At 31.7% G+C, this 16,437-nt stretch overlaps 1 protein-coding gene across 3 annotated transcripts; it reads right to left on the bottom strand.

Moving 5' to 3' along the window:
• Window positions 1–3,937: 3,937 nt before the first annotated feature.
• LOC123897057 (sucrose transport protein SUC3) lies at window positions 3,938–11,963 on the bottom strand. Of its 3 annotated transcripts, none has more exons than XM_045947556.1 (14): window positions 11,474–11,963; window positions 11,196–11,261; window positions 10,665–10,763; window positions 10,516–10,580; window positions 10,316–10,400; window positions 10,171–10,204; window positions 9,933–10,032; window positions 8,800–8,875; window positions 7,891–8,235; window positions 7,591–7,734; window positions 7,196–7,429; window positions 7,011–7,074; window positions 6,878–6,921; window positions 3,938–4,654 (listed from the first exon to the last, which is right to left on the bottom strand). In XM_045947556.1, the coding sequence occupies exons 1-14, from the start codon at window positions 11,726–11,728 to the stop codon at window positions 4,484–4,486; spliced, it is 1,782 nt and encodes a 593-aa protein (XP_045803512.1). In that variant the 5' UTR covers window positions 11,729–11,963; the 3' UTR covers window positions 3,938–4,483. The 3 variants fall into 3 exon arrangements, 2 of the variants coding, with proteins under 2 accessions (XP_045803512.1, XP_045803513.1); XR_006804769.1 differs by having other exon boundaries at window positions 4,557–4,654; window positions 7,011–7,100; XM_045947557.1 differs by lacking the exons at window positions 11,196–11,261; window positions 11,474–11,963 and having other exon boundaries at window positions 10,516–10,555; window positions 10,665–10,731.
• Window positions 11,964–16,437: the final 4,474 nt, after the last annotated feature.

Here is a 16,437-nt window from a genome sequence, read left to right as displayed (position 1 = left end):
GTGATCAATGAGAAGTACAGTTTACTTCAACATAATCTCTTCCATTGAATCTTTATTGAATAAGTTTTTTTGGAGAGGGTGTGAGGATGGGGGAAAAATTACTTGGATTAGCTGGATGAATGTCTATTTGAGAGAGGAGTCTGGAGGGCTGGGATTACGCAGTTGAAGGAGTTTAACACGACTTTGTGTTATCGGGTTTTGGTTGCTCGGTATGGCGAGGAGGCAGGGAGGTTGATGGTTGGGGGTCGGAGAGGCTCCACGTGGTGGAGAGAGGTTTCACGAATACGGGATGGCGAGAGCGCTGAGGGGGAGAGGGGGTGGTTTTAGGATAGTATTGAGAGGAGGGTAGGAATGAATTGTATAAAAATATCCTTGTATTCTCCCTCTATACCTTCTCTTTTACTTTGTCTAAATTTAATTAGTCCTTCGATGACCTGTTTTTATTTTTCTTTAATTTTTTTTCGAACTTCTGATTATTGCTTAATAAGCTATCAATTAAGACCTATTGAAATTCAATTACTTTGATCAGTGAAAGGAATTGTATCTGAAAAGATTAAGCAAATAAATCTTAAGTAATGAGCAAGAAGAGTTAATATTCAATTTATGAAAATATCATATTATGCATTAATTATTTAAATAAAGAATTGTATCACCTGCGCATATATATTATGTATCACCTGCGCGGCTGCGCATCATGAAATATATAGATTTGTTAACCATCTCTAGAATTGAAATGTGTTGTTCCTTGGTGAATTTTCACCAGAAGATAAGAGGTTGAGAAATTATGTTAAAGATTGGGACACGATTCTCAAACTCTAAATGACTATCTAAAGTAACAATTGTATTTGTATGCATATAAGACATCAATATATTGAATACTCTAGAGTAATTAATATCTATAATTTAACTAATTAACACAGTAATACACTTCTCATATATGTGGCAAAACACACATTAACTATTGCACTCGTTATTTTTTATAAGGGTAAATGATCATTTATCCCCCGCAAAATAAGCAAATTTTCGTTTACCCCCTATGCATATTTTTTTTTTGTTTACCCCCCTACAAAAAATAGATTCACTCATTTTGCCCCCTGTGTGTACAGTAGGACATGTGATTGTGCAAATTTGCTGACGTGACTTGTACACGTGGAAAAAAGCATTTATATTTATTTTTAAATTCCACGTCAGATAATATTTTTTTCAAAAAAAAAATTAAAATTTTTTTTCCTACAAAATTAATAAAACGATTTTTTTTTCCAAAATTAAAAGAAAATCCTACAAATAAATTTTTTTTCCCTACAAAATTTAAAAAAATTCCTACAAATAGTTTTTTTTGTTACAAAATTATTATTTTTTTTCCTAAAATAAAAAAACGAATTTTCATATTTTTCTCCAAAATAAAGTTTATTTTCAAAATAAAGATTTTAAAAATTTATTTTCAAATCTTTTTGATTTAAAAAAAACAGAATCTTCGCCGGTTTGCTTCCACCGTCGTGATCATATTCGTCGTCGTCTTCTTCAATCACCGGAATCGTCTTCTACTTCGTTATTGTCTTCTGCTTCCTTCTATTTTTCTAGTTCTAGGGCAAATGATTTTGGTATAAGAGGAAAACACGAATAAAACTTCTTTTTCTATTTTTTTTAATTCAAAGAGATTAACAAAAAAATAATGTTTTGTTTTTAAAAAATAAAGATCATGTTTTTTTTAATTCAAAAAGATATGAAAATAAATCTTTAAAATTTTTATTTTGAAAATAAACTTTATTTTGGGAGCAAAATAAGAAAATTCTTTTTTTTTTTTTGTTGGAAATTTTTTTAAATTCTTTGTAGGAAAAAAAAAAAATTTGCAGGAAATTTTTTAAAAAATTTTGTAGGAAAAAAATTTATTTGTAGGATTTTTTTGGGAAAAAAAAAAAGGAAATCCGTTTTTATATTTTGTAGGAATTTTTTTTTAAAAAAATATATTATCCGACGTGGAATTTAAAAAATAAATATTAATTATTTTTTCCCACGTGTACAAGTCATGTCAGCAGATTTGCACATTTACATGTCCTGCTGTACACACGGGGGGCAAAATGAGTGAATCTATTTTTTGCAGGGGGATAAACAGAAAAAAAATCTACATAGGGGATAAACGGAAATTTGCTTATTTTGCAGGGGTAAATCATCATTTACCCTTTTTATAAATACTAGTCGAGTGATCATTGTACATCATACAGGGATGCTTTATGATAATTCCAAATAGTGCAGACAACGAATCTCTGTTTTAAATAGTATCTCTTTCATTTGTCAATTTAAATTAATAAGTAAACTCTTACACTTGTATCTTTATGTTTCCTGTACTTTACATATCCTACATTAATCTTTTTTTTTTTTTTTGACAAATATCCTACATTAATCTTATGCAACATTAATTTCTTTTTCATTTTGATAATTCTTCTGCAAAATTTTCAATTCTTTTACATTTCTGTCAAAATATTTTAACATTTGAATTCTTGTACATTTCTTTAAACTTTTTAACATCACCTTCATGCAATTTACCTAGAAAATTTATTTGCACTCTCAAGTCATTTACTTCAAAATTATTTGGCCTTCTTTTTTATTATGTTTATGTTACCATATTATAGACATGAAGTTTTCTCTTTCGAATGTCATTTAATAGCGACTAATCTCTGTCGGAGAACATATGAAAAATAAGATGGGTCATCTTCTCCAAATTGAATTTTTTCAATAAGCAGAAGTCATAGAACAAACCCTAACCACTTATTTAAAGGACCCAAAATTAATATCACTTGGACCAATTCATTCTTGATAATATATTTACCTTTTCATGCATTATTTTTACTTTCAAAGTTATACTTTGCATGCATTGTTAAATTGTCACATTTAATCTGAAAGAAATCTTTCAATCATTTGGACATGAGTTCTGATTGTCAATACTGCTCAATCCTTTTGATGTCTACATGAGTTCTGATTGTCAAAATTGCTCAATCCTTTTGATGTCTACATCATCCCAGATATGTATAGAAATTTATTTTTAGCTTTGTCAAGATCTCACAACTAAACATTCATTTGTTGATATTATAGGTTTACTGTCAAAATCAAAAACCAATGCTAATAATATATTCCAAAGCCTTGCATCAATAAACAAGTCAAAAGATGTATGTGTTCCGATCCAACTTCAAGTCCATATCTCCGAGAGATTGTCCGCTTTGAGATTAACATGTCCCGGTTTTGTCTTTTGTAGACAAAAAGCACTCGATGGTTTGAAAGGTGTGTTGTATATAAACTACCTTAGTCTCAATTACCAAGCGATGTGAGACTATTTTGGTGTATTCATAACGGTATGAAGTTTCTGTTAGAATTGTAGATCTATGAAATGTTATCAATAAGGATGGACATGAACATCTTGAAATGAGTTTCAAAGATGTAAAGTATTTTTTTTTTAATGGCAGATGTAGAGTATCATTGTTTCAGAATCTTTCAGAATCAATTTAAAATGTCTATTTCATCACTTTTTAAATCAGTTTTTGTTAACAATTGATTTTAAAAGTTGTTTTTTTTTACAACAGCAGCTTTATTCTATTATAAAAGACAACATATACATAGTATGAAGCTTCATTCTCGAGTTGTTCTTCGAGAAGATAATCCCAAATTGTTCTCGACTTGTTCTCTTATATACATACAAATCCAGAAGAAGAGAAAAGCATGTTTTAGTCTAGAAATATAAACAGATTTCAGATGAAAATTTTTATTTTATTTTTTAAATGTATACTTTGAAAGTGTTGGTAGGAGTAAGAAAAGTTCATCCCTAAAATCTGGACGAAAGAAACTCTTGTAATTGTAGCCCTTCCATTTTGGATATGGGTCTTGCTTGTTAATTCATTTCTTGTTCCTCGAAAGAAAAAAACTTAAAATAAAGGGACCAAAATTGTAATTAATTAATACAATAAAATGTATTACCCGCAACATGCTTTGGCATTACTAAGGTCTTGCAACAACAATACATCATATGCATACATGATACATCCCTAAGATTAACTTCATACAACTTACGATGTTCTACGTGCTCCATTCACATAAAAACCAACTCAAAGATTTCTACGTTTTATAGGGAAAAACTGTGCTTGATCGTATCATTTAAGCAAGTGAGAACCCAAGTCACAGGATTAACTCTCAAAATTGATCTCATCTTATTGTAATCACTAGCTGATTAAATGACGGTGATTACAAAAGTGTATATTACTATATGCACCTACTCTTTCTTCTATTGTGCAGCCATTATAATATATTACATACAATACAGACACCCACAATGTGGGAGCAAGAATGAAAGAATTTGACTATGGAATGTGTCTATTGTGTATTGGAAAGTAACACAACACAATCAATGTGCCAGTTCTCCAAACTTTTCATGTTATTTAAATTTCTGAGGACCATGTACAAGTTAAAAGCATTACCAGATTAGATCTCCGAACAACTAGCCAAAATGAAATCCGGATGACTTGAAGGCATTGCTAGCAAGATTTGGCAGTTTTAGAGTTGCAACAATGCCACCGGCGAGAGCACAGATGGAGGCCAAAACAAAGGCAGGAATATTGCCACCGCCAAAGAGAGCATCCCATGGACCAGAACCAAGGGATATAATCATCTAAACAAACCAAAAATACATCAAAATATCACCAACAACATTTACAAGAAATTCAAAGGTTCTGAATTCGGATTCAGAAAGTAGCAATTACAGGAAGAAAAAAAAAAGAAGTTTTATTGATGTACTCTTCCTTAGTTGAATCAAGATAATCTAATTCGCAGAGAAAACATAAAGCTACTATAGAAGTCAAGGTTGCCCACTCCCAATTTTAATAGCCAATCAACCAACAAACTGTCCCTTCTATTCATACAGTCTAGGGCTGGAAATGAGTCGAACTTAGTTCAGCTCGGCTCAATAAAAATTAGATCAGTTTGAAACTCGATTCGAGTTTGTTACAAACTATTTTATCAACTCAAATTCGGCTCGAAGCTCGTGAACAACTCAGTTCGACTCGAATCAAATGAACCTTCCAAGTTTATTAAAATGAGCCAATAATAGCTCATAAACTTTTAACTGATTTTAAATACTCTTAAATGTGTCAAAATGCGGCACTATGAATTTGGCATAGCACTGAATTCATTCTCAGAGAGTACACTATGTAAAGGATTCAGGCTATTCTTTTATGGATAATTTTTCTGAATGTAGTAGACAAAACTTTCGATGTGGAACTTACATATTTTGATGCTACCCTTTGATTCAACATGCATATGATGCTTTTTATCTGCATACTCACGCATATGGTGTATGTGTTTATATATATATATATATATATATATATGAAGAGGGATATATTGACTCCAATAGTAAGTTTAATAAGTTACTCCAAATCTTGACCTTTAATTTTAATATCAAGTAATGGCTAGGATTGATTGATAGGGTGAGACTTATTTGTTTGCTACATTGGAAAACTATGATTGCCAACACATACTTCAAAAGAATAGAATAAATTAATTATAGTCGTTAATTGTCCAAACAAGAATTCCTCTCTCTTGCATATTTATTTACGCATAAAATTTTAAAAAAAATCTAAAATATAAATGATTGAATAAAAACAAATAATTGGTATTGATGAAAAAAAAATATAAAATTTCATGAGATAAAAATTCAAATGATTGCATAAAAAATAAATTGGTCTTGACCTAAAAAATAAAACAATAATTCATTTGCTGAAGAAAATAAGAAAAAAAATGCTGTCGCAATATAAGTTTCACTATTTAATTTCTCACCGCCACTAGGAGAACGTATTAAAATATTCTCATCATATATTTCCACATCTAAAATCCAACAACCTTCAGCAAATGATTTTTTTTTTGTCAAGACAAATTATTATTTTAGTTTTTTTGTCAAGAAATTATTTGTTTTGTATTCTTTTTCAATCATTTGTATTTTAGTTTTTGCTTAATATTTTATGGGTAATAAAAAAAGGAAATGGAGAGGAATCCTTGTTTAATGACTTTACTTAATTCATTCTATTCTATTTAAAGTATGTTTTGACAATCATAGTTTTTCAGTGTAGCAAACAAATAAGTCTCACCTTAGCAATTATTATCAATAAATCATAGTCATTGCTTGATATTAAAATTAAAGGTCAAGATTTAGAGCAACTTATAAAACTTACTCTTGGAGTAATATATATATAGCTCAAGTTCAGCTAATTTATTTAGCGAGCTTAATTTCCAACTTAAACTCGACTCATTTGGTTCACAAACTAAGTTCAACGAATTAATTACTAGATGAGTCTCGTACTATTTTCGAGTTGGTTTGGTTCATTGTCAACCCTAATGCAGTATAAATAATCAACTATTCTAACAGCTTATAAGGCCTGCTTTTAACTGACAAGATCTAACTAACGGAAGTGGAGTCTTAATTAATTGCTTAGGAAAGAACAATACACCAAATTGCACATTACTCCCTTCGCTCCTTTTTACTTTTGATAGAATTATTTTTCTATTTCTTATGACACTGTTAAGTATCTATTATCTCATTCCATCTATTTCTCATTCTGCCATACTTAAGGATATTATTGAGAAAACAATAATTAATGTTGAATTGAACTTAGAAAATGACAAGTCAATAGGAACATTTTTTTCTATTAAAGCGACATGTAATAAGGAATGGAGGGAGGAATATTAGTTTTGAAATAGGAACAGACACATACCAGTGACATCAAACTGAATAAAATAAATAAATAAAAACAGATGACAATACAACTCTTAAAGGATATGCTCTACAATTATGGAGGAGAAGACTAGCATACAGCAGTATTTGAGAAGAATAAACTACCTGTGGAGCAACAATTGCAAGATTTAGAACTCCTATAGCCAATCCTGCAGAAACAATAAAACATCTTGAAATCTGAAACTTTTAAGTTTTAACAGACCAAAAATTAACCATAACATTTACATTTAACACTAACCTTGGCCACCACCTGAATCGGCAGTCAATTCTGCTGTAACAGCAAAGGGAACACTGTAGGTAATCTGTTACATAAACATGGAAATTTATCCTGTCATGAACTAACCGTGATCGGTCAAGAGGATTTGTAAGGAAAAGGAAACTGACAATGCATCAAAATAGTTTGAATGTGCCAACTTCACTCACCGCAAGTGGAAATCCAAGCAGAACAAACACAACCAAGGAAGCAACCTTGATTCCTTCACTTGCTCCCATTGCATGTTCTATCCCTCCAGAATAATCATGGACAGAAATTAGACTAATGATAGCAGTGCCCGCCATGCAAACAAAGACGACAAAATTGCTCACTGCCCATACTAATCTTGCACCCATCCACTTACACATAGGTTCGATTAAAAAAGAGCTAATTCCAAGCACAACCTATAAATCCATAAATGCAATGTGAGGTTCATAATTATTCAAGAAACAATGTCCAGAAAATATAATTTAATAAAAGATAAAAATAAAGTCTCCGATTATCATTGAAAAAAATTTGTGACAAATCTCTTTAAAAAATATTATGTTCAATATTGAGTTCTTACAGAATTCAATAGCAAACCAAATGCACCTTCTCTAACACCTTGATCATAAAGATCTACTTCAGCAGTGGTCCCTTTTGGATCCCCATGATAAACTTCTCTCCCCATCCAATCCGTATCAAACAGAAAGAAGGGAAACCATGACAACTGCAGGTATACAGGGTTGGAGGAAATATCAGACGGGTATCAAATGAAAAGCACCAGCATACGACAATACCAATGCATTAACTACCAATGTAAAAAAAAGAAGGTATAACTGTTATGTCAGAATAATCTTTTGAACATAAGTACTGAAGTACCTACCCAAGTGAGAGCCATTACAACCAGCACAGAATGCATAGCAGGTGGCAAATGCCTTAAACTTGTCAACAAGTTAACCAATACTGCTCCAGGCCCATCCATTAAATTTTCAGTCTGATCTTCCCCATGCTTCTTCTTTACAACTTCTTCAGAGTGATCCTCACTTATCTTACCATTGGTTTCATTCATAACAGATAACGGCTTTTGTTTTGAAAGTTCAATGCCATTTGGTTCTTCATCATCCAATAAAGGAGCAGAATCTGATAACCGGTGATGTTGACTTGCAGTAGTCAGCGGAACTTCATCAGCAAAATATAGGGTTACAAGTGTGCATAATGTTAAAAACACCTGCCAATATTGAACCATGAGAGTATAGCTATCAAACAAATTATATGCACATTTAATGCAGTATTTTAGCAGCGTATGATTGAAAAACTTGACAGATCTGCTAGCTAATAACCATGGGAAACTATGGCACTGCCTTACTTTAGTAGTGCTTCTCACTTTGTATCACAGACGTACTAAGGTGTACTAAAATCACGAGAGATGTGGTATTGTATGTCATCAAATTTTCACCTTTACATTAATGAATTTGTCTCTTTCTAAACCAAGACATAAAGCACGTGTTTCCAAAGCTTGTATCCATATCTCTAAATATTCATTTATTTCTTCTCTTGACCCCCCAATAAAAACTAAATCATCTACAAAAAATGTATCATGACTCCATCTTTTTGATAAGTTTATCAAGCATGTCTAGAACCAAGATAGGAAGATAAAGGCTCAAGTCAACAAGACAATCAGATGACAAAAAAGTCACGCATTCTTAAATCAGTTATGTTATGATCTCTGAACTTATAGTAATAGAAAGACAATATGAAGGTCCGGTCAAAAGGATTTTCAGTAGCAACCTACCACAGCAACAAGAAATGCAGCCTTAAGATTGCCACAGGCCTCACAGCAAGCTCTATTTGTCAAGAAAGGGAACCATCTGATAAGGTAAGAAACAAAATATTAATCAGTCATGAAATACTATTTCTATTTCTGCATATCATGAAATACTCGCTTAACGGGTTTCATGACGTAGCAACCAATGTTAACGAGATCGGAAGTTAACTCGCAAGATCGCACTATTTCAGCAAGCTCTTTTTGTCATCGGCTTTTTTTTTGTCCCTCTTTTTCGTTTTTAGCATCTAAGTTTCTTGTATCTATTTTTCGTTTTGGGACAGATCCTAGTTGGGATATTGCTAACCCTTCCCGATCTTAATCATCTCAATCTTGACAAAATAGATAGCAGCAATTACAAGAGAAACCCAAGTACATATCATTGATTTACATAAATCCAATCATCAAAACCACTTCTGAAATATTTTACATGACTGGTTCGGCTTTGACAAATGGAGGCCACGACATGGATACAGCTCCGCACACCTAGCCAACACTGTCATTAGCTTTTCTGGTAGTAGATGGATGGATTGAAGGTGAAAGACAATAAGACATAGTTCAATGCTTCATCATATCATTTTAGAACCTTTTTTTTTTGTAACTAAACAAAGTGTTGAAATTACATAATGATGCTCTAATATTTTTAAGACTTATTAATATAAGGTAAATTTAATACCTAAACAAGTTCATTGGGGGTAATGGTGAATAAATTTAGGTCTTTACTAAATAATGCTCAGTCTCATTTTATTTTAAGTCAATGGAGACTTACTCCTGGAGTCAACGGATCCCTCCTCTAATAATAATATTGTTGTGCTCTATATTTTGGACATTATTGGTCTGTCTGCCATTACTGTTGTCCATACTTGTGGTTTATACCATTATTCCTTTCTAAAGATACATTCTCCCATAATACTACAATATATTTGTAGAACCAATTACTCTCCCTTGTCTTGTTTCTAATTATTGATTTTATACAAAAGCAAATTTCCAAAAATGTTTGTAATAATAATAAAATATTCAAATAAAAAACAATGCCATAGATTTTACATAATTAAAAATGTGCAGAAATATGGAATAAGACCAAAATATTAGCAAATTCTCACTTGTTCCACATTCCACTAGCACCGGAAGAATATCCAAGGATGTTTCCCACTGCCATCCATGAGCAAAAGACAGCATTTGATACATTGCGTTGATCCGGACCTAGGTATGAGCAAAAGTGTTATATCATGATGTCTCCGAACTACCAAACAAGTATTATAATGCAATATGGAAATCAATCACTCCCATTGTGGTCTTTGAGAACTTGAATGATAAACATGTACAGTGAGAAATCTTTACCTGCCAGATCTGCCAAAAGTGCTCTAGCTGGCCCCTATAATTTAAATTTAAAGAAATAAAAGGTTTAGTTTACCATCATTCAACTGTTTCATTAGTATAAAGTTAATATAACAAAAGCACATTTTGGTTCATTTAACAAACTTACCTGCACTGTGTTGTTGGCAAGGTCCAGCATCCAGAACCCAAGAATAAATATAACAGCAGCCCTTGTTCGGGTCCCTTTAAATGTTCTACAATTGTTTTATACAGATGAATTCCATTAATATTTGAGTTCATATAGGTGAAATTCAAAAAGAAGAAGAAATAAAATGAGTAAGAAAAGTACAAAATTATTGAAACAGAAACCTGCAATGCTCATTTGTATCCCCTAATATATATCCAATGTCTGCAGAAAACCCGATCAATATCACCTAAATTACAAGACTTAATTTAGCTTATATATAATCCGATGTCAAAACGTATGTTGGAAAACAATCAGTGTCATAAATGCTTACCGCAAACGAGATCATAAGAGATCCTGCAAGAATGAATGGACGTCTTCTGCCAAACCTTGAAGTACATTTATCACTCCAAATACCAACACAAGGTTGAACCTATAATAACTTACCAATTTAAAACCAACAATAATAAAACCTAAATTTGTTCGAAGCACATTATCAACATTCCAATAAAGTTCTTTGCGATGCAAATATCAGCATTACTAAATAATTATTTGACTTGGATGAAGCAACAACAGGCAGATGCAAACTTACATATAATTAGTCAAACGCACACATGACCATTTTGAACATATTTTAATGAAACACGAGAAAGCAAATTGGTTGCTAGGGAACGCCGAAAGAGTTTTAAGCAAGAGGTCTCGGATTCAATCCCGAAAACTAACATAACCATTAATTACTAATATTTGTCTATCCAAAACAATAGAAAGCAAAGATGCCATGCCATAATAGTAAGGAAAAGTATGAAATAAACATCAAATTTCAAATGTATTGAGAATTGAAATCAAAGATGAAAAGAAAACTTACCACAAGGCCTGTAATGGGGCCACAAAGCCAAATAAATGAAGAAAAAGCATGTCCTATTCCCAACGTCTGCATCAAAAGCAAATGAATAGCATAACTATATAGTAAATTGCAAATCCAAATCCAAACATAATCTAATGGAATTCAATAATAATAAACATAGAAACTTTTTAACTAAATATCAAATGCATCATCATCGCTGAAATGAAGAAATCACAATTTCAACAAAAATTCGGATCTAGTAATACTTTAGAATATAAGTCGGTTAAAAGCATTTGAACCTGAATGTAAGGTGTGAGAAGAGAAAGCTGCAAAGCCCAACCAAACTGAACACCAGCGGCGACGGTGCAACTGAGAACGAGGTGAGTTAACGAGACTTTATTCTTCGTCGGTAATTGATCGGAACGCGGCGAATTAAGGTCGATCCGGTGACGAGGTTCATTGACGCCGACGAGTTCAACCTCAGGGGCGGAAGAATCGTTTCTTAGATTCTTGTAAGGGACATGGATCGATACTGAGCCAGACTTCCCCGTCATTGCGACGGTGTTCTGAACATTCACGGCGATCGAGTTTTCAGAATGATGAAATGGTCAACGATTTCTAGGGTTTGAAGGTTTTGTTTTGAGAGGAAAATGGGAATGGAATCGTGGAAAAGAGGGAAAGTATGAGATGGTCAAAGAATTTGGGCGGGTGATGAAGAAGAAGGAGAAAAGAAAAGCTATGCTACCATGGTTGCAAGCGAGATCTGCTACGTTGCAGCAGCGTCAAGGATGGTACTTTATTTACTACTTTTAATGCCACGTGGTGCCAATTCAACTTTGTGGGTCCATATCTTACTTTCAAAAATCCCTATTTTCTCTTGGTATATGTGCTTCCTTCCTCTTAATATTTAGATGGGTAAATAGTGTCATACCCCCTGTAAAATAAAATAGGCGAGTTTTGCGTTATCCCCCTGCAAAATATTTTTTTGAGATTACCCCCCTGCAATGTCAAGATTCCTTGCGTTACCCCCCTGGCTCAACAAGTGGGCATATGACATGGACGAATCTTGACGTGGCATGACACGTGGAAATTAATTTATTTTTTTTTTATTTTTAATTGCCAACTCATTAATTATTTATTTTTTAATTAAAAAAAAATTTAAAAAACTTATTTTTTTAAAGAAACTTTTTTTTTACGGTAACTTTTTTTTTAAAGAAACTTTTTTTTTAAAAAAAAAACTTTTTTTTAAAGAAACTTTTTTTTAAAGAAACTTTTTTTTTTAAAGAAATTTGTTTATTTAAAGAAACTTTTTTTTTCGTTCCGTTCATATGCAGCGATTGTTCTTCGTTTTCAATTTCAATTTGGGGTTAGGGCAAAGCGATTGTTCTTGCGTTACTATGTGATTGCAGTTTTTTTTTTGTTACTCTATTATTATTAGTTATTATTATTATTATTATTAATATTATTATTAGTTTTTTGGTTACTATTATTATTATTAGTTTTTTTTTCATCTTCGTTTTTTTTTGTTACTCTATTATTAGTTATTATATATATATAAGAATTTTTTTATATATATATAATAACAACTTTTAGTAAAAAAAAAAAACTTTCTTTTAAGTAAGTTCATAAAAATATAACAACTTTTAAGTTTTTTTTTTCATTTTTTTAATTAAAAACCCACATTAATTAATGAGTTGGCAATTAAAAATAAATAAAAAATAAATTAATTTCTATGTGTCATGCCACGTCAAGATTCTTCCATGTCATATGCCCACTTGTTGAGCCAGGGGGGTAACGCAAAGAATCTTAACATTGCAGGGGATAATCTCAAAAAAATATTTTGCAGGGGGGGTAACACAAAACTCGCCTATTTTGCAGGGGGGGTATAACACTATTTACCCTATTTAGATTAACTTTTTTTTTTTTGAACTTATGTAATTTTTATTTATTATTATAAGTTTTTCAAGATAAGTTATTATTAAATAGTTTATAAAAATATAATTTTTAATATTATAAATTTATAAAATAGCATAAAACCTAATTTATATTGCATAAGCTATTTGCATAAGTTCAAAAATAAACTAATCCAAACGGGACCTTAATATGTCATTTTTTTAAATACATTGGATAACTAATGTATTTAGTTAATTCATTTGGATTTATCTGATGGTATTGGCTTGGGACGTGGGAGTGTGCTCCTCTCTTTAAGGTTTCAGGTTCAATTTTCTCTGGTGCCAATTTGAATTATTCACTTTAGCTTCTTCAAAAAAAAAAAACTAATGTATTTAGTCCATTTTTTAGACTAAATACATTAGTTATTCAATGTATTTAAAAAGTGACATTTACTTATAATTAAGGTCTGAGTGGTACTATATTAAGGGAGGAATTTAGTATCTTCTTCATTTTTAATTATTTTCATTTTCTTCATTATTATATAAGTTTTAGAAAAATAAATGTAAAAGTGTATATTAAATGAGGTCTAATTAATTTTTTATATATATTTCAAAATATTTAAAAACTTTGGTAATGAAAAAAATAGAAATATAAATAATTAAAAATAGAGAGAATCTCAACTCTAGGCGGAGGAGGAGCACACACCATGTTTAGAGATTTAAGTCGTCGGACAAAAATGATTAAACCGAAAATTCAAACCAAATCAAATTGGAAAGAAATTGATATTTTTTTTAGTTATGTTCAAAAACTAATTTGAACAAATGAAAATTGAGGTGATTTGGGTTGGTTTTCATTTATAAAATTGTAAAACTGGGATAGCTCAACTGGTTGAATTAGTTCAGCTAAGAGCTAAAGGAGTTGGAAGCAATGTTTTAAGAACCGGACCGGACCGGCCGGTTCAACCGGTTCAACCGGGAACCGGACACAGCAACTGTCCGGGCTAGTGCTGAGAACCGGTAGTCTGCAGAACCGGTAAAAAACCACTTGAAACCGGTACGAACCGTCCGGAACCGTTCGAACTGGTGAACCGGGGGCGGTTTGAAAAAACCAGCCGGTTCGGAATCTTTTGAAAATTAAAAAAAAAAAAAAATCAATTTTTTTTTTCGTTTTCTTTAATTAATATTTTTCTGAAGGAAACAAAGGAGTAGTAAGGATTAATCCATAGCCTATATTGGAAAACCTATATTAAATACAATTTAATGCCTAGCCTATAATTTGAGTTTATTGGAAAACCTATTAAATACAATTGATACAATTTAATATAATTGATATACTTTTCTGATATGCATTGACCAGCATTGTTTACATGTTTACTTTATTGATATGCATTAATATGCATTCATTGATATCTTGATATTTGCCTTAATTGTATAATATATTCTTAATTCTTAATAAACAATTTTAAGTTTATATGATTATGTAAAGTTTATATGATTTTGTCCAATTTAAAGTTTAACAATTTATATGAATTATGAATTTCGAATTTATGTATAATTATTTGGTATAAATTATGCATTTTGGATTTATGATTTCTTTATTTTAAGTTTCTAAATTTTCTATTTTGTTAATGTTACTTTATTAATTTGTTTATTAGTTGTGAAATAAGAAAGTTATATGAACGGTTCAATATAAACGGTTTAATAATGATTGAACCGGTCCTAGGGATGGCAAAAAAACCCAAACCCGAGAGACCCACCCGAACTCAAACCTAAGTCAACGGGCGAAACCCGATTTGACTGGGTTTGGGTTTGGGTTTGGGTTCGGGTGACACCCGATAATATGAGTGTGGGTTTGGTATCAGTCAAACCCACACCCGAAACCCATACACCCACCCGAAATATTTTATAATTACCTAATTACCCCCATAGTCTCCCTCAATTTTCTTGGAAGACCTTAAATTTTAGTTGTAATTTAATTTCTTGAAAGTCTATGTTGTAATTTCTTGAAAGTCTATGTTTGAGTTTCCTTGGAATACCTTAATTTTAGTTGTAATTTAATTCAAAGTCTATGTTGTAATTTAATTTCTTAAATTTGCAAATTATTTTCAAATGTGCTGCGGGTTTGGGTGGAAAAACCCGAACCCAATGGGTGTGGGCGTGGGTGTTGTTTTGCCACCCGAATAGCCTTTGGGTTTGGGTTTGGGTTTGGGTGATGATTTCGGGTGTGGGTTTGGTAAGTGTCAAACCTGCTCCAATGGGCGCCCGTTGCCATCTCTAACCGGTCCGACCGGTTGACCCTTGAACCAGTAGCCACACCGGTTCGACCTCCGGTCCGGTTCTTAAAACATTGGTTGGAAGTTCGGAATTCAAGTCGCAAGGTGTAAAAATAAACTAACATAACAATTAGCATACTAATAATTTGTCATTAAAAAAAAATCAAAAGAAAGGAAGAAAGAAAGAACTAGCGATCAACTAAATTGATGCATATCATTAACCCTCTGTAGCGCAATATTTAACTAGTTGTACACAACATTTTACTTATTACTCCATTGGAGTAAATGTATCAATTGTTTGGAAAATGTATGGACCCGCATGTGTTGTTATTCATTGGAGTATGGTATTCATTGCTTGCAAGTCATTATTCCCTTATTACTCCATCTAATGATTATATGTCCGTAATAAGGGTAAAAGCAACTCTACATATAATTAAAAATAGAAGAAGATGAATTTCCTCTATGTTGAATGCTTTTGATGTGTTGTTGTTGGAAGTGTTTTCATATATGATGAGAGGTATGAATGAAAATAGTGACAAAGCCTATGAATTTGAAAGAGTAGAAGACTCTCTAGAGGAAGAAAATGAAAACTATGAATTGAAAAAAATTGAGATTCTATAAAGTTTGAGAAAATTGCATAGGAAGAAGATGAAAACTATGAATTGGAAAGAGTTGAAGATCAATGGCCTTGATATATGAAGAAGATGAAATAAACTATGACGGAAAAAGTAGAACATTCTCTTGATTTTGAGAGAGTTGAAGATGGAGAAGATGAAGACTAAATGGTGGAACAGGATTTAGAGGCAGTTGCAGACAAAGAAAGTGGAGGAAATGAGTTGCAACCTGATTTTGAAGAAGTTGCAGATGAAGGAAATGAGTTGGAACCAGATTTTGAGAGAGTTGTAGAAGAAGATGAAGGTTTAGAAGGGAAAAAAAAAAGAGAAGTAGTGAAAGAATTTATCTTCCAGAATTTTATTAGTAAAATATTAGTAATCATGAACCTTGTTGAGTTTGATTTACTATTATCATGAACTTAAATTTATCTTTCAGAATTTTAGTTAAATCTTTTACTATTTTAATTAATCTTCCATAATTTTG

This window comes from Trifolium pratense, linkage group LG7 (genome assembly GCF_020283565.1).
Source record: "Trifolium pratense cultivar HEN17-A07 linkage group LG7, ARS_RC_1.1, whole genome shotgun sequence".
NCBI classification, from domain to species: Eukaryota; Viridiplantae; Streptophyta; class Magnoliopsida; order Fabales; family Fabaceae; genus Trifolium; species Trifolium pratense.
Note: the sequence above shows the minus strand (reverse complement) of the source record. Positions and strands in the feature narration are given on the sequence as shown.

What these genes read in the sequence shown, in the direction of transcription:
- LOC123897057 (XM_045947556.1), bottom strand. Translation starts at nt 11,728, where the DNA reads ATGACGGGGAAGTCTGGCTCAGTATCGATCCATGTCCCTTACAAGAAT. An exon ending in GATACAAATGAGCATTGCAG is followed by an intron (nt 10,401 to 10,515) that starts GTTTCTGTTTCA and finishes AAACAATTGTAG; the next exon opens with AACATTTAAAGGGACCCGAA. An exon ending in TTGCCAACAACACAGTGCAG is followed by an intron (nt 10,205 to 10,315) that starts GTAAGTTTGTTA and finishes TTTAAATTATAG; the next exon opens with GGGCCAGCTAGAGCACTTTT.